We start from the raw sequence: 16,518 nt of genomic DNA, 5'->3' as shown, positions 1-16,518 counted from the left end.
AATTTCGATATATAAATTTAGATATCCTATTAATTCCTATTCAGATGAAATCTCCAGACCCTTTGAGGGGGGGGGCAATTATTCTAAATGATTAATTAATGCTTCCAGGAAAAATTATACCGAGAGCGGTGATGAAAAAATTATTCAATCTAATTTTATTTATTAACTGTGATTGTGCTGACTCACTAAGATTTTCCATTTTTTGGGGCCTTGTTTATGAATAAGGTACATAATTCTTTCAAATTGACAACCATAATTACAATTATTAATTGTATACCATTGTATAATTCTCAATTTTTCAAAGTTTCTAATTCACCTGATGAAGGAAAAAGTATTTTCCGGAAGCTTGTGACCAATAAACATGAAACAAATTTACATCCATGAGTTCCAAAATAATGTCTTAATTCTTTCAAATTGTCTCTTTGCTCTTACGTGCTCAATGTTAATCGAGTTTAATTTCGTGAATTTACCTGCTTAGTATTTATAAAATGATCATAGTGTTCGATGTGAAAAGTTTGAGGTGCGATTTTAAATGAGAAACGTTACACTTTGTAGTGAGAGAAATAATACTTTAAAGATGATCATCCTACCACAAAAAATTTTGAAACTGATCAACGATAGCATCACATTTTCTTCGATTTGCAGAACAATTCCATTCCGAAGGGTCAAGGTTAGATTATAATTTGTGCAAAATGTTATTTCAGTAGTAAAAAAATCTTTGCACATATATAGGACGGAAATAATTCAACAATTTACAAAACATATATTCGTACACCTTCTCTTAAATCTGGCGCTCCGATTAGGATGTTAACGTGCTGGATAGTTTTGCTCTTTCAAGTTTTTGCTGGATCTTTCTCAACCTACCGCTTGATTTGGGCAATCTTCTTTCTTGGAGGGTTTGAACACGTTCCGGTTCTTGATATGGGTTTGTGGTTATCATTTTATTGTAGCATTGACTATCATTTCCTAGTCTTCCGGAAGTTATTTTTGCTGATGGAAGTCGGAATTTTACTTGCAACTAAAGAATCATGTGGTGCGACTTTCGTTTTAAATACAAAATGCCAAAAGACAATTTTAACGACCAAATTTGAAAGCGTGCAATTTACTACAGTTCATATGTTACAATTTCAGGATATGTCGCCTATGGATCCTTTGGTTTTGGAATTGGTGCCATTTTTCTAGTCTCCATTTGGTGGAAACATAACGAATACTTGGCCTTTCTCAATTTACTGGTCAAAACCCCCGCCAAAAATGACAAAGGAATAGACGACACTTTCTCTAAAATGATTCCCTGGATAGTTCCTGCAGCTTATTCGCAATGTATGTGCAATAGCATTCTCTTTATTAAGAGGAGTAACGGGGTTCAGTACTTCTGGGGAATTTTGAACCCGGCGTGGCAAACCGATACCATTTTTGTGTTGAGTGCGTTGTACGAGTTTGTTACGGCTTTGAATTCCTGGAATAGCGCACTTTTCGTTTTCTTTACATACTCCTGTTACACGCATTATCTTGGAGTGTATTTAAAGAAATTGGGGTAAGTTGAGGAAAATGGTTAATTATTTCTGGTCTAATCTTAACTTCAATACTTAACTTTTACATTGCAGAAAAAATCAGGAAATTCGCCCATCTTCTAATTTGCAGGCGTGCCGGGCTTGTTCTTCATCCTACAGACAGCTCCAAGTCGTCGATAAACTGTACCACTCTTGTTATGGGGCATACATCATTCCCTTATCAAATTCAGTTTTATTATTTTTAGTCTCTTGGCTGAGTTTTTCGACGTTTAGGTTGTCGAAAACTGGTGTATTGACGGTTACTCAGCCGTCATCTTTTATCTTTCCCCTTGCCACGTTTGCCTTGGGCATTGTCGCATTTTGTGTAAATTCCGAAGGACAGTTACTTTTCGAGGGGTCCACAAATCTTGTAACCGAGTGGAGGAAATGTAGGATGATGAAGAGAATGAGAATAGTTCAAAGTTGTGCCCCACTAAAAGCCCACGTTGGGTCATTTTACTTTCTGAAGAAAATTTCCCCACTGGTGTACATATCAAATACGGTCGGGTTAACGATAAATATGTTGCTAACTTTCTAGCGGATTTGTCAGCGTTGTGTTGTAAGAAATTTGGTTGGAATATTTACTTGTTATGTTATTTATCATGATATTATCATTCTAATATTTTGAGAAGTCTAAATATTTTCAACCCCGGTCAGTACTTTATAATGTCTTAATTAACCTGTTTTTTGGCAATTATTGACATCATCCAGCAATATAATCACACTTATGTAAATGTGTTTATCTCAATAAAAATTATGTTTTAATAGCCACACTTTGATTTATGTATGTAAAGTAAATTTTCAACGGATATTCCTTCTCAGAATTGTTTTGTCGACTGAATGCTTGACATTATGTCATGGCTTATTGATGTATTTAATCAGAAATCAGATTAACAGATATATATTTGTACCACTATAGAGTATAAATACACAGTAAAATCTGTTTACTGCATATGTATGCATGTGTATATGGTATGAAAAAATATATGCATGTCATGTCAATTTTTTGGAGTGAGAAAAGACGTCTGCATTCTATTCATGGGGTATTCCAAGTATGACGGAATGAAGTGAACTCTTAACCTCTGACCGACAAATCTGTCTGCATATTTAAGTCGTCTCCAGTACATATTTACATAAATATGTAAATATAAATATAAGTGCATATGTGCATATTGCTAAAATTCTGCCTGATTTTGTGGTGTAATATGTTATTCGCAAAAGATATAGTGGATGCATGATTATTTAACTTGGTACAAAAGTTACTCTCAATTTTGCTCATTATTAATCAATCCGTCGTGGATGAGTGTTGGCGATTTACATAGCGCAGATTTTGCATTAATTTATTCTGATTTTGTCAAAATTCTAAAATGAAATCGGATTTTGTGTCGATCAAGTTACCACCACCGACGTTAACAAGTACGAAAAGGAAAGAAAAGTTGATATTTCCATTCTGGTTTCAGATCGTGTTTATAACTAGCATAGTCCTATTTACTGTTCTTCTAATTCATCATGAAGTCGAGCTATCGAGATGCACCGGTCATGAGGACCGTATTACTGAACTGGAGGCTCGAGTGTTGGAATTAATGAATTCGATAAGTTTGAAAAGCCAAAACGATGTGTTGGATGGAGGCCCTGAAAATTTGAATGTGAGTCGATTTAACGTTAACTTTATTTTAATTGTATGCACTGTTTGCAGAGGTAAGGGAAAGTAAGAGTGATTAATATTCATGAATGAATGGGCAGACTTGGCCTAAAAATTAAAAACGATTCATTCCAGTTAAAGATTTACATGTGTATGTAGGACAAAGTATTGCAAGACAGTAGGTTCGCTGGCATGCAAATTATGAATCTTTAACGAGCTAAAAGTTACGTCAATTTATTTATGCGTGTGGTTATCGCAGTTTGACGAGGCTAATTGATAATTGGAACAAACAAACATGTCAATAACTAAATAACACATATTCCTGAGGAGCGTGTATGTAGATTACGATCATACGTAGATAAAATTATGAAAAAAATTGATCTCAGTAAATTTCTGAAAGTTGAGTTTGATTGATGTAGATCTGTATACTCGAGTTTTTATAATTCGAAGTAAGAAAGGGTTTTAAATTCATTAAGCATTCTTAACACCAGCTTGACCCAAAAGTTATATTTTATGTCACACTTACACTTTTATGCACATACAAACTTAAAGTAAATTATTTAGAAAATTTACCAAATGGGAAGAGTTGAGTCTTAAATAATCCCCTTTTTTTAGATCCCATCATCGCTTGAATCCGATGGAAATGTGCGATTCAAAAGAGAAAATACTCCTCCCATCCGGCAACAAAGTTATTTCAGGGAGGCAGATTTCTTATCTAGAGTGACGCTTCCTCCCATCGATGGCTACCAATTTCACGAAGAGAGATATGACGGAGGTTCGGCTTCCATATAAAGTATAACTATTCAATGATCACGACTTTACTCACAAATTGACCAATTTCTTAAATAGGTCGTGCCAACGACGGTCCCATAACTCATACGAGAACGTACCACAGCAGCAGTCGATCGAATCGTAACATGGAATTAGTTCAAGAACCGACATCCTACGAGGACCAAGACTTGGGCGGTGCGTCATCAGTGGGAGGTGCGTCATCTCGCGGAGGAAGCAACGGATACCGGTCACATTCTTCTTCGTCAAGTCAACGAAGAGGGTATGAACCAGAAGTTGGAGAAAGTTCAAGTATCGAGGATAACAATGGTGCCAGTGGAAGTATTGGAACGCTGGGAGGATGCACCACTTGTGCGGGCGCTGGAGGAAGTACAGGGGTACAAACGACCTACACTCGAACCAGCACCATAACCCATCCACGTGTCGAAACTGTCCACTATTCTCGCCATGGCGGCTCCTCCTCCACGAATTTAGGCGCTCACCAAGGCTACGAAAGTGAAAGCGGGTCCAGCGAGTTGAACATTGGGGCGCAATCCAACCGCCAAAACCAGAATATGCCTGCGTTAGCTGGAATCCTTCACAATCCGAGAAATGTCTTCAGAACATCCGGAATCGATTTGGGCCTTGGGAAAACATTCACGAGTGGGATGCGGGCAGCTGGATGTGGAAATACGACGACGACAACGACGACACGACGGGGTAATTTGGCCGGGACGGTGGCGCCATGCCTGCAATCGTACAATTATACGGAGGTTAGAGAATATAGCATACCAGTTCCGGCGGGAGATTACAGCGGGACAAGGCGCCAAGGAGGACAGATTGATGTCGTGGAAGAAACCAGTAGATCATCCTCCGGATCTGGAAGTATCACTCGGGAACATCACCCTCCCATGCGGGTCATTGTAGAAGGCTCTCCAACAACCCGGCAAAGAAGTCAAGGAGGAGGTCACGTCACCAGTTCGGGTCAAACTGAGTACAGGGAATTTCATTTCCGCGGCTCTGGAAATACGGATTACGAGTACACCACACTGAGGGAGGTTCCTACTACGACTACTACGACGACGACCCCCAGAACCACCACTACTACTCATCAACCCTACGACGAACGGATGGGGGCTTCCGCGACAAACTACCGCGGTCATACGAGCTACAGGACGTACGAGTCAAATTATGACAACAGGGCGGGAACTTATGGGGGTGGGTATAGCAGGGACGTCGTCATACCCACAACTACGACGACACAACAACCCTACGATGAAAGGATTCGCTATCCAGCCAGCAATTATTACCCGAGGCAGGAGATTATAGTTCCACAACCAATATCTGTTACTGGGGTATTGTAAAACAAATATGCATAATTCGCTAGCAGAGTTTAGTACAGTACATTTACAATGATTTTGCGTCTTACAGTACAAAAGTACTTGCCGTGGTCCGAAACCCTTGGCGGGACATTACCTGGCTGGTGGGACGGGACGTTTGACCTCGGCAGATGGCGTGTTCAAAGAATGGGTGGCGGCTGACTGGATGACGACGACTTCCATTTACACCGAAGATTACTCTCGAAGCGATAGTTTCATTGGTGTCTCGACCGTTACGGGAGCATTTACAGTGAAGAAGGCTGGGGTTTACTTTATCTATGCGCAGGTAAAAATATTGATGCATGCATAAATATATCTGTGTATAACGATATTGCGGAGATTAAGGAGAAACTAATTTTGGTTATAATTTTCGCAGATAAGCTCGGATGACATTAATGGATTCAATGTGGAAGTTAATTCCGCTCCATTCTTAAAGTGTAGAACGACTCCTGCCCTAGCAGGTCCTTGTTACGTTGCAGGACTCCGTTTTCTGGATGCCGATGACCAACTTGTAATCCGGGCGGTGGACATTGTCAGAGTTTCTAGTTTTAATACGGATATGACATATTTTGGAATAATGAATGTTGGTGGAGTTTGCTCTTAAGATATATACTATGTAATTTTAAGTTTTGATGCAGAATTATCTAAGGGAACCAGTATGAGGACATTTGTAGATAGGTATGTGTGAATGATTTAACTGCAGTTGGCAAAAAATATGTAATTTATTAATCACATGAAAGAAAAATAAATGAGAAAATTATTAAAATATGCTAGTTTTATTTTCTTTTCTATATTCTATTTTGGGGCTCTTTATTCTTCTTTTTTTATTCCGACATAATTATCTATTTACCACGCAAAATGCGTATATACATGTACCATCAACCATGTAAAACGTATGCAATGTTTGTTCATGCATACATACATTTACTAATGTAATATGCATTTGGGTGCACTTCATATCATGCCACTTACGGGGAAATTCGGATGACTTCTCACTCCTGATGGATAAGTAAAAAAAAAAGTATGCATGCTCCTATTATTCAATCGAGCTGAATAAATAACTCATCTGAAAACAAAATGCCAGTGTTAAATATGTATGTGCATGTTGCAGTATGCAAGTTGTTAGACCGCCGTGTGTTAATGCAATAAGTGATAATCACCTACTAATTATGAGTTAAAGATTGTGTTAAAATTCATCTAAATCCGAAAATGAGAAAAAGTTGCAACTTAAATAGCTTATAAATTTGTCAATGTTAAATTGTTTAGTTTTTCATGCACCACATGATTTGGAGTCTCATAATCCTAATCTCCTAATCCTACTCATTAAATGACTCACTTTCATACCAGGGAATAAATCTTGCTCGCACCCGGCCATAAGCTTGCTCGCACCGCTTATGGACGGGTGCGAGCAAGATTTATTCCCTGTTTCATACTCCTTAATTCCGACTTAAGTATGCGTAAACGAGTCATGCTACAATTTACTAATTTATATGAATTTCATACTTATCAGTTTAAAACTTCACCATTAACTGGTTACTCATATTTAATCAAAACATAAAATCGGATCATTTTCTTTCCAACATTCTCAAATTTATTTAATACTCGTAATTTCATGTCAAATTAAGCAATAAGGGTAGCATTCCACATTTCTTGGAAGAGTGGGTCCATTGCCCGTTGCCACGCCGCATAACCCGGGGCCAACAAGTGTACCAAGTCTGGGTTGTAGTAATTAATGTTAAATCCTCCATCGCCGCTGTAAAAGGTGTCGATCATGTTCAAGTATCGAATACTGTTTCCATTATCCCAAATCGAGATCATAGAGTTGATAACTTCCACTCTTGCGGTCTGTTCTGCGTTGATTCTTGGTAAAATGCCCAAGAGAAGAATTTTCGTGTTTGGAAGGTTGGATCGGAGGGTGTCAATAATTGCGGAAACGCCTCGTGCAATATCTTCGTTCGTGTTAGCGCCATAATTGTTGGTTCCTGAAAAATAAATAGATTCATAAAGATATTTTGAAATCGGTGTTTTAAACATGGAAAATTATGGACAAAGGCATTCATGAGTTATCGTAAGTTTGAATTTCGAATGAACATTGTGTTACAATTTGGTAACAAATCGTTACGAATTGATGCAAAATTGTTGCAAAATTGTACATATGATTTCTCGATGCATATTGCTGTACATAGTTTAATGAGTAAAATTATTACATATTTTACACCCTAAAACTCACCAATTTTCAGCACGATCAACTTAGGATTTAAATTTTGGATTTCTCCATTGAGAATTCGCCAAAGAACGTGTTCCGTTCGGTCGCCCCCAATTCCGTAGTTTGCCGCCCCCAAGGGTGCATACGCCGTGTTCCACGTTGGTAAACCGGTACTTCTCCACGCGTCGGTGATGGAGTCTCCGTAGAAAAGGACATTAATGTTCGCTCCGTTGTTCAAACTGTTTTCGACAAAGCCATCATGACGGTCTAGCCAAGCTTGGTCACGAGGCTCTGGAATCCATGGCACGCCGGCGAAGGTGGCAGCCACCAGAGACAATAAGACGACGGATGAGGACAACATTGCAGAAAGCTGTTAATTGGCGAGGCGTGTCGGGAGTGTGATATCAGGTGGAATTTTCAGCCAAGCATTTATATAGGGAGCACTCCACCCTGATTTGCGTAAATGGAGGTAAATATAAATTGGAACAGATAACAGGTTGACTTTGATTAATTAATCGGTTAGATTAGTATACATACTGTCAAAGTGGGATGGTGGGTGGCTGAAAGACCAGGGTTTATGTGGACAAAAGTAGTGATATTGTGTTTAAACATGGTGCATTTTAGAGTTAAATACTTGCTAAAATTAGTTTTGGTGGATGGCTTGAATTATAACTTAGATGACGATATCTGAGTTATAGATAAGCCCAGATACAGCTTATGCATAAATGTAAATATGTACTGAAAAAGAATAAACTACTTCTTTAAAAAAAACTTAGGTGAGGCTTGCTTAAAAGGAGAAAACAAGCTGTTATCATCGTGTATTAGAATGATGTGCTAAATCAATTTTCATCTCATGATTTATAATTTTCGGTAACCAGAACAGCAAAGTATATGCGTTTGGGACCATTTGTCTCGCCGTGGGCCGTGATTAATTGAATACAAATATGCCATCTTAAGTAAATATTAAAATTTTGTCATAATTAAACTTTGTTAATTTGTGATTTTGCAATCTTTGAATATATTTCTAGAATAGGTCTAGATTTAAAAAATTCATGTTCTGCCATTGTATGTAATATTGTATATGGAAATTAACTCATGCTTGGTACATATGATCAGAAATCGATTATGGATAACAAAATTAACCAAAAAATTATGTATCGCTCCATACGACGCATTTTCCGCATGTGTGTAACAAATTCTCTGAACACTAATAAATTTTAAAATTATTTTAATTCACAAAATGGCCCACGGCGAGGCAAATGGTCCCAAACGCATATACTTTGCTGTTCTGTTTACCGAAAATTATAAATCATGAGATGAAAATTGATTTAGCACATTATTCTAATACACGATGATAACAGCTTGTTTTCTCCTTTTAAGCAAGCCTCACCTAAGTTTTTTTTAAAGAATTAGTTTATTTTTTGTTTTTAAGTCTCTTTAAATCTTTAAGTCTTTAAGTTTGTAAGTCGTCATCAATAACAGCTACCAAATTAATACCCCAGTGGGTGTGGATGCGTAGCATACCAATTTAATCCCCAGTGGGTGTGGTTTCGTGGTATACTAATTAATTCCCAGTGGGTGTGGATGCGTGGCATACAAGATTAAATTCCTCCGCCGCCCATGAACCCATAGTCAAGAAATTCAATGTATGTATATACACGCTGTTAGAAATCTCTAATAGAATTCCAAGTTACTGCTTACAATTAATATTAAAATTATGCGGGTAAGAATTTACTAACGAAATAGTAAAGCTTTAATATTGACCTATTACCGCACAGTATTACTTATCAATACCACTTTGGTAGTCATTTCTGAATGTGAATACTGCTTGGTACTATTTTACTGGATTTCTAAAAGTGCATACTGCATACATACAGGTTTACATACAGGTCTTACATGTTTCTATTGCGCTTGTTGTTAATAGAAACGTGGATTTATTATAAGTAATGAAGAACCATTATATAACTGGTTGCAGGTGCCACCAAGAAAAGTCTCTCATTTCTTATCCGATTTCGCTCGGGTTTGCTTTAAATGACGCGTTATAGATTGCGCAGACGTTATAGATTGCGCGTCATAGACTGCGCATGAAAATCAGGGTCTCGCACTATCATTTCATGGAAAAAATGAATTTGCCAGTCGTTTGAAAGTTTAAAATCGATTTTAAATGCCTTAAAATTAGATTGTCATGTCTCTAGACCTGACGGGCATCATCTACGCAGCAAGGTCTGCACGATTGCCTTTTACACCATTTTGATACGATTAGCCGTTTCGCCATAATCTTTGGCAGAATATTTGGAGGGGGGGGGGGGGGTCTGTTTGCATACTTAGGCTTCGCCGTAACCATGCATTTTTTCATGTGGTCATGGTTACTATGCCTCACCTAAGAAAAAGAAAAAGTGAAAACTGCGAACACTAACCGATTAGCATGCATTAACTAAATGCCTCAAATCTCTGACGCCAAACAACACATCAATCAACAGTGATTAATCAGGTTAATCATGGTTAAGTTTGGTATTTGTATTGAAAACTGGAGCATATTTAATAAATACGTCCCGTGATACTTCTATCGGATGGATGCTTAAAATAACTTGCGTGTGATCGATTAAATCGTGAGTATTACATAAATATTTGATAATATACTATGTGTGTCCAGTGCTGTATAAAACTCAACAATGAATTGGTAATGATAAGTAGATAATTTTTAGTAATCAGAGTTTCGTAGTGGTTAAAAATATTTGAAGTCGAATTTACGTGGGTGCAATTAGATATTTAATTTAATTGTATACATGTAGCATATCGAATGTACGCACGTAGCCTATTCTGTATTTGTAATGCATATTATCATTTAATTTAAAAATCATAAATATATCAATCATGATGTAGGAATTTAAGTGCATAGCTGGTAATTGTATTGTTGATAGGAAAATATGCAAATCTGCCTAATTATGATTAAAATGTTACATTTACATAGTTGATGAGACGTAAATCCTGCATTAAATTTTGTTCGCCACAGTATAATAGATGATAGACGCTTATACAGTATAAGGGGGCAGTATAAGTTATACTGCCCCCTTTTTAAAAATTTGGTGCTGTTGATTCCCACTGGGCAACCACTCGACCATTTGGGTCATTTACGAACTCGCCCACTCATAATCTGCATTCTCGCCTTATTAATAATATGCAAAGTTTGCAGCTAATTTCCGCTTTGGCTCTATCATGTACTGAAAACAATAGAAAGACGGGCGTCATGAATACTAAATAAGCCTTGACTCGGGCTAGAAATTTAGCATATTGAGAAGTTACGTAACAAATTAGTTATCTTAATGTAATTTGTGACAATATTAAGAATATAATGCATGCTTTACGAATTTACTGATAATGGAATCGATTTTTCTTCAAATTAAATTAAAAGTATTTATCAACGTAACTGGACAATGGACCATTAAGACGTTTGTGCAAATAAATTGATGAATTGGGCAAACATTTACAGCGATGATAAAAATGCAGTGCAAAAATTCAAATTGGTTTAGAATGTTAACCCCCTTCCACTGGATGGAGTTCATTTGGAAGCAACTTTCAATTGACCATGAATTACATAAACAAGGAGAAACGCAACGACAAAATACTGAATTTTGCTTTCACCAAAAAAAATCCGGTGGATAAAATGAACTCGGAAATAATGCACTGCATGGAAAGTTTTTCAAGTTTCTTGTACTACGCATTTCTTTCTCCGTTCAGGATTATCCTATCCCCAGGAGTTGGACAAGGTTTCATGGTCAAGGGAAATTTTCTACGTAAAGTGAGTAATGGAATTTTGTTTTCTTTATGACGAAAATTTTGTAGAAACAGTTGTGTACCTTAATTTCTAAGTAATTTTAATGGGAACAGAGAAAAACTGCAGGCAGCTGGTTTATTTATTTTTAATCAATAATCATTAATGAAACTTGGGCTATAGCTTAGGCCAGTTTAGGCTACGTTCATGTATTTTTAACCATTCTGAGTAATTCGTTTGGATTTGTACAGATCATTTGTGGTGCAAATCACGCTTATCAAATCTACTTGATCTGTATCAGCAGCCTGACTGGATTTTGGATAGCTTCTGACCTCGTCCGGGTAGATCCTTCACAAATCTACTTTATGGCAAGACACGTAATTTACATTTTCAGCACGGCTGTTTTCTCATACACGATCTGGTTTAAGAGAACGGGATGGGAGAATGTTGTGAGATTGGGAATGCAATTTGGAGGTTCCGAAGTCAGGTTGTCCAGAATTGTGAGTTATGCATGCATATAATTATTGGTATGAATACATTTTTAATGCAAATTCAAAATGTTGATGACAATATAGTGTCCAAGTTAACTTAAAGATATGTTTGGCTTGGTTATGTACTGGAATACTTGAAAATATATAATCATGTATATACCTAATCTATTTGTATGCACACATTCACAATACACAATAAAAGCAACACCTTTAGCATCTTAGGACATTGTGAAATGCAGCTAACAGTGTAAAACTTTCGTAATATGCAGACTATGTATTTAATTTTGAGCGATTAACAGACGACTTGCAATGCATTTACATTTTCTTCAGCTTTGGTTGATTAAAATAAAATTTACTCGTGTCAAAGGTCATAATTACATAATTCTTAACTTTCTCTATCAAATTTTTTCGAGTTTCAGGGCCTGTTTCAAATTCTGGTCATGTATTTCGCCCTGATTATCTTTCCGAGCGCATCAATCATATTTCTAACACAGGAGAAAGTTATATTTGGGGATGCACTATTTCGAGAGACGTACAAAAATCAAAGCTCCTTAAGTCTGGATTTGTACTTCGATCTGGATGGGATCCCCGTTCTGCAAACTTTTCTATCCGTTGTTGCATTGGTGTTAAATATTAACTTCTCCATCTTTGGGAACGTGGCTGTCCTAGGGATAAGCACTTACGTTTGTCTTCTAGCGTATAAATTGGGGTGTGACTGCGAACGTTACTTTATGAAAGATGTTCCGTTTCATGTGGTAAGTACGTACTGAAATTCAACATGTAACTAATTTTAAAATAATGAACAGCGATAATTGAGATCACGAGGCTTCAATTAATCTCGTCATGATTTTTTCGGGCTTAATTATCGTCTAGAATTAAATATTAACAATTAGGCGTTTCTAAAATTAGAAGAATTACTTATAACGCTATGTACGCTACGTGAAACACAAGGTGCCCTGGTTTACCAAAAATGTTGTATTTTTCTTAGGTGAGGAATCTGTACTTCGAATTGAAAACATTTTTCGATCAAATTAATGAATTATTTAGTTTCAACATGGTTGTATTCGTGGCCAATCTGTTGGTTCATTTTAGTAGATCGTTCACTGAAATGATAGAACCAAGCACGACGATACTGTTAAAAGTGGTCACTATGTCGTACTTCGTTTGGTTGAGTGGATGTCTCCTCCTGGCAGCAGTTGGAGCTACAAAGGTGATTCGTTTTTTATATTTTTTCCATAAACTGCAAAGTTGAATTAAATGTGCAATTTGAGATATTTTACTAATATATTTTTGTGCAATTTCACTAGCTCCAATCGTTCTTTGGCTTCATTGCCAAAAATTACGCATCGCCTGAATATGCGGACAATTTAGAAGTAATCAATCTTAAATTGGACATTGAACAGGGTCCGCTTGGTATTAAAGCTCATACTTTTCTGATAACTCATGGTTTCATTGTTACGGTATGCAGATAAAACTAATCAATTAGAAGTAATTATTTTTTAATAACTGCGATTACATGAATGTTTTTTATCTTAGATTTTCAGCCAAGTAATAACTTATGTCGTGGTGCTGCTGCAGTTTACGTCAACACCACCAAAACAGGGGAAGGATTAAATTTAATAATGCTTTTATGCGATACAGGCTTTATTAATAAAATATTCACAATTTCTAAAAATAACGTAATTAATATGTATGTATAAGTTTAGTGTTATCTCTAGAAAAATAACGTAATTAATATGTATGTATAAGTTTAGTGTTATCTCTAGAAAAATACCGGGCAAATTTTATTCAAGTTTGGAATAGTTCATAAACTATACTAAGGAATAGATTTATTAGAATTAATACATATGTATGTGCAAATGGTACTCATTCCCTTTCAAATGTAAAATTCGAAGCCAAATTCAGATAAACCTTAGTGGAATCTCATTTTTCAAAATAAACGTGATAATTTCTTGTCCATTCTTCCCCTGGAACTAAAATTAAACAATAAATACATATTGAAACAAATGATAAGCAAAATTTGAATTTTAATGAAAAATGATTAAATCTGACCTTGACATTTTGTATTTTTACACTTATCATTCCAGCCATCTCTGTCAGCACCTCTTTCACCATGATTAAGTCTTTTTGATTCAAGCCGTCTTCCATGCTATTATCGGTTTCGTAGTAGCCACACAAGATCTCCAAAGTTTTAAGGGCTGAAATATTTAATAAGGCACCTTTAATGTGGAACAACACTCGGAACAGTATTTTTTCGGGAGTAAAGTTGATGGGCTTAAAAATATATACATAAATTATCAAACCCAATATCAACTTCACTATCCCTCTGAGGTAAAAAAAATTAAAGCAACACGAGCAGATTCGTAGCAAAAGCTATATAAAGCGTACGCCATTAGTTGCACATAATTACATTAATATTACAACCTCATATCTTACTTTTAAACATGATCAAATTGGAGGAGAAACATTTCCAAAGCGTCTTCACAGCCTTTGGACAGCTTAAATACTGTAAGTGAAGATGTGTCAATTGGAGAGGGACACAGGCTCTAATAGTGCGTAGCATACACATCGGATTAGATTCTAATTGTCGGGAAATCGTTAGCGTTTCCAGAGCAGGGAATGCCGTCCTTAGTCCACTAAGAGGCTGTGTGTGATGAATGTTTGAAATTGAAAGCTTTTTAATACCAGGGAAAGACACACATGAAGGGTTCGCCGTTATGGCTCTTATGATATGGCCCACACTTCTACTCTTGGTTCGTTCCTTGCTCAGCGATAACTCCGTCAAGTTGGGCATTTTGTCAGGTCTGATGTCTTCAAGTGCGTTTCCAAACCTCAAAATCTCAGTGAAGTCATTCCATAAGGTGGTTAGTTTTGGCATTGGAGGCATTTTGAAGTTGGCAGAAGCAAGGCCTGCGGCTGGGAGAAATTTCGCAGTCGGAACGGTCTCAGGTGTCTTCCATGAGGATGTGTACTTGCCATCTATCAGGAAATTTTCCAAAGTTCCCGAAACTTGGTCCAACATTCTTGTCAGTTCTTTGAAATCAGAGGCAGACACGTTATGCACAAGTTGTTTTAAACTTGTGTTTATGCTTAGAATTTTCAGATTTTTAACCGTGCTAAAATCTGGGTAGAAATGGGGCACAGTTTCAAACGTTGTCAAGTTTGGGGCTGAATTGATGACGAGCTGGGCGAAGGCTTGAAATTGGGTAGGAATGAAACCACACTCAGCGTTAATGGAGAATTTGGTAAGGTTTGTAGTCAGAGGGAGCGCTGGCAAGATAACTTCTTCAAGGGAAGTGCCTCCAGCTTTGCTTTTATTTATCGGCTCAAATATCATTGTCTTCAAATTTGGGCAGAAATTGGACATCATCTGATGCAGCAGTGGGATAAGTGAGGGCTCTATCGTTACTTCTAGATGTTGCACATAATCAGTAAATTTGTCAAAGACGTGAATCATTGTTGACGTGAAGGCCATTGTTTGTTCCCGTTTGAAAAACTCTGCTTGGTTTAAGACCAATGATCTGGCCAATTTTGGGGTCATATTGATACATAGAGCGAGAAAGGGGGTGGCGTCACATATACCGTCATCTTCCCATTTTGGTTGAACATATAAACGTATTTTTGGAATTGACATTGAGACAAAGACTTCGTTCCATACTTTACATACGAGTCGTAACGCAAAAAGTTCGTCGTTGAAGTTGAACACATCTACACGGCTGAAGATTTCACGGAGTATCTGCAAATATTGTGGAATCAATATGTCATTAATTAATTAATAATTAAGCAAAATAGCAAATCCATTACCAAGGGATTTGAGAGTGCCTTCGCGACCGGGGAGGATTCAATATTTTCCATTTTTCTGAAACCAACAATGTCAAAGCTAAGTATGTTAAAGCTCCTGAATTTCAGTACTTAAATATTTAATTATTTCTGTTTTATTAAATGCAATGCAACTACTGCAAGTATATATATACATATGAGTTGATGATGAAAGAAAATCACCACGTCGAAAATGAACAAAATAATGACAGAATGAAAACTTACACGTAAAGTACACATTCGCCAACTTTATAATCACTTTAGTAAAGAGGGTCCAGTTACGAATTCATTATTTTAACTGTCACCTGTGTCGATTTATAATTTTGCAAATATCCAGCTTAAACACGTGACATGTGTCTCACGCTCACATTCCAGAGGCACGACACAAAATCCTATTACTTAATTCAGCACGGCCGATTTGTGTCGGCATGAACTCCTCCGCCATCTGACCACTTACAGCAACGTATGATAGCGCATTCGAAAGCTTGGTCAAAGACGGTGGGAGCCGTCATAGTTTCAATAGTAAAGGTCACGCCATTCAAGGTCAACGGTCACAGGTCACCAAAATTTCAACCCATAACCCCCCACAAATGGGGTGTCATTCGAAAGGTTTTTTAAATACCTATCAGAATATATAAGACAATTTGGGTCTGTGACCTCACCGTGACCTAGAATAACGGTCAAAATCTAACTCAGGCGCCAGACTACATACAACAACGTATGATAGCGCATTTGAAAGCTTATTTCAAGGCTGTTATAGAGGTCATAGTTTGATTAGTGTAGGTCACGCCATTCAAGCAATCAAGGTCACAGGTCACCAAACTTTCAACTGATGTCACCCATGAAGTGGGGTATCATTCGAAAGGTTTTATAAATACCTTCCAGAATATA

General features: G+C 37.0%; 5 protein-coding genes across 5 annotated transcripts; 3 read left to right on the top strand and 2 right to left on the bottom strand.

Annotated features, from left to right (window-relative positions):
• The first annotated feature begins 555 nt into the window (after nt 1-555).
• LOC118438281 lies at nt 556-1,538 on the top strand. Its single transcript, XM_035858218.1, has 3 exons — nt 556-670; nt 733-925; nt 1,132-1,538. Exons 1-3 carry the CDS (start codon nt 578-580, stop codon nt 1,536-1,538), a joined length of 693 nt encoding a protein of 230 aa, XP_035714111.1. The 5' UTR covers nt 556-577.
• A 1,289-nt stretch (nt 1,539-2,827) lies between these two features.
• On the top strand, nt 2,828-6,107 carry LOC110857704. The gene is made up of 5 exons (XM_022106313.2): nt 2,828-3,196; nt 3,808-3,967; nt 4,042-5,315; nt 5,392-5,625; nt 5,716-6,107. The coding sequence occupies exons 1-5, from the start codon at nt 2,918-2,920 to the stop codon at nt 5,941-5,943; spliced, it is 2,175 nt and encodes a 724-aa protein (XP_021962005.1). The 5' UTR covers nt 2,828-2,917; the 3' UTR covers nt 5,944-6,107.
• Nucleotides 6,108-6,904: 797 nt separating this feature from the next.
• Nucleotides 6,905-7,961, bottom strand: LOC110857615 (platelet-activating factor acetylhydrolase IB subunit beta). The gene is made up of 2 exons (XM_022106214.2): nt 7,570-7,961; nt 6,905-7,321 (listed from the first exon to the last, which is right to left on the bottom strand). The coding sequence occupies exons 1-2, from the start codon at nt 7,904-7,906 to the stop codon at nt 6,960-6,962; spliced, it is 699 nt and encodes a 232-aa protein (XP_021961906.1). The 5' UTR covers nt 7,907-7,961; the 3' UTR covers nt 6,905-6,959.
• A 4,157-nt stretch (nt 7,962-12,118) lies between these two features.
• Nucleotides 12,119-13,690, top strand: LOC118438188. Its single transcript, XM_035858050.1, has 3 exons — nt 12,119-13,018; nt 13,116-13,268; nt 13,345-13,690. Exons 1-3 carry the CDS (start codon nt 12,863-12,865, stop codon nt 13,420-13,422), a joined length of 387 nt encoding a protein of 128 aa, XP_035713943.1. The 5' UTR covers nt 12,119-12,862; the 3' UTR covers nt 13,423-13,690.
• Nucleotides 13,419-16,181, bottom strand: LOC110857588. The gene is made up of 5 exons (XM_022106185.2): nt 15,853-16,181; nt 15,613-15,667; nt 14,245-15,544; nt 13,861-14,006; nt 13,419-13,781 (listed from the first exon to the last, which is right to left on the bottom strand). Exons 2-5 carry the CDS (start codon nt 15,661-15,663, stop codon nt 13,710-13,712), a joined length of 1,569 nt encoding a protein of 522 aa, XP_021961877.1. The 5' UTR covers nt 15,664-15,667; nt 15,853-16,181; the 3' UTR covers nt 13,419-13,709.
• Between the last annotated feature and the right edge of the window lie 337 nt (nt 16,182-16,518).

This window comes from Folsomia candida, unplaced genomic scaffold, assembly GCF_002217175.1.
Source record: "Folsomia candida strain VU population unplaced genomic scaffold, ASM221717v1 Fcan01_Sc019, whole genome shotgun sequence".
NCBI lineage: Eukaryota > Metazoa > Arthropoda > Collembola > Entomobryomorpha > Isotomidae > Folsomia > Folsomia candida.
Note: the sequence above shows the minus strand (reverse complement) of the source record. Positions and strands in the feature narration are given on the sequence as shown.

What these genes read in the sequence shown, in the direction of transcription:
- LOC118438281 (XM_035858218.1), top strand. Translation starts at nt 578, where the DNA reads ATGATCATCCTACCACAAAAAATTTTGAAACTGATCAACGATAGCATC. An exon ending in TTCCATTCCGAAGGGTCAAG is followed by an intron (nt 671 to 732) that starts GTTAGATTATAA and finishes GCACATATATAG; the next exon opens with GACGGAAATAATTCAACAAT. An exon ending in CGTTCCGGTTCTTGATATGG is followed by an intron (nt 926 to 1,131) that starts GTTTGTGGTTAT and finishes TTACAATTTCAG; the next exon opens with GATATGTCGCCTATGGATCC.
- LOC110857704 (XM_022106313.2), top strand. Translation starts at nt 2,918, where the DNA reads ATGAAATCGGATTTTGTGTCGATCAAGTTACCACCACCGACGTTAACA. An exon ending in GAGGCCCTGAAAATTTGAAT is followed by an intron (nt 3,197 to 3,807) that starts GTGAGTCGATTT and finishes CCCTTTTTTTAG; the next exon opens with ATCCCATCATCGCTTGAATC. An exon ending in AACCAATATCTGTTACTGGG is followed by an intron (nt 5,316 to 5,391) that starts GTATTGTAAAAC and finishes TGCGTCTTACAG; the next exon opens with TACAAAAGTACTTGCCGTGG.
- LOC110857615 (XM_022106214.2), bottom strand. Translation starts at nt 7,906, where the DNA reads ATGTTGTCCTCATCCGTCGTCTTATTGTCTCTGGTGGCTGCCACCTTC. An exon ending in GTTGATCGTGCTGAAAATTG is followed by an intron (nt 7,322 to 7,569) that starts GTGAGTTTTAGG and finishes TTTATTTTTCAG; the next exon opens with GAACCAACAATTATGGCGCT.
- LOC118438188 (XM_035858050.1), top strand. Translation starts at nt 12,863, where the DNA reads ATGGTTGTATTCGTGGCCAATCTGTTGGTTCATTTTAGTAGATCGTTC. An exon ending in CAGCAGTTGGAGCTACAAAG is followed by an intron (nt 13,019 to 13,115) that starts GTGATTCGTTTT and finishes CAATTTCACTAG; the next exon opens with CTCCAATCGTTCTTTGGCTT. An exon ending in CTCATGGTTTCATTGTTACG is followed by an intron (nt 13,269 to 13,344) that starts GTATGCAGATAA and finishes TTTTTATCTTAG; the next exon opens with ATTTTCAGCCAAGTAATAAC.
- LOC110857588 (XM_022106185.2), bottom strand. Translation starts at nt 15,663, where the DNA reads ATGGAAAATATTGAATCCTCCCCGGTCGCGAAGGCACTCTCAAATCCC. An exon ending in CAATTTGATCATGTTTAAAA is followed by an intron (nt 14,007 to 14,244) that starts GTAAGATATGAG and finishes TAAATATTTCAG; the next exon opens with CCCTTAAAACTTTGGAGATC. An exon ending in TAAAAATACAAAATGTCAAG is followed by an intron (nt 13,782 to 13,860) that starts GTCAGATTTAAT and finishes GTTTAATTTTAG; the next exon opens with TTCCAGGGGAAGAATGGACA.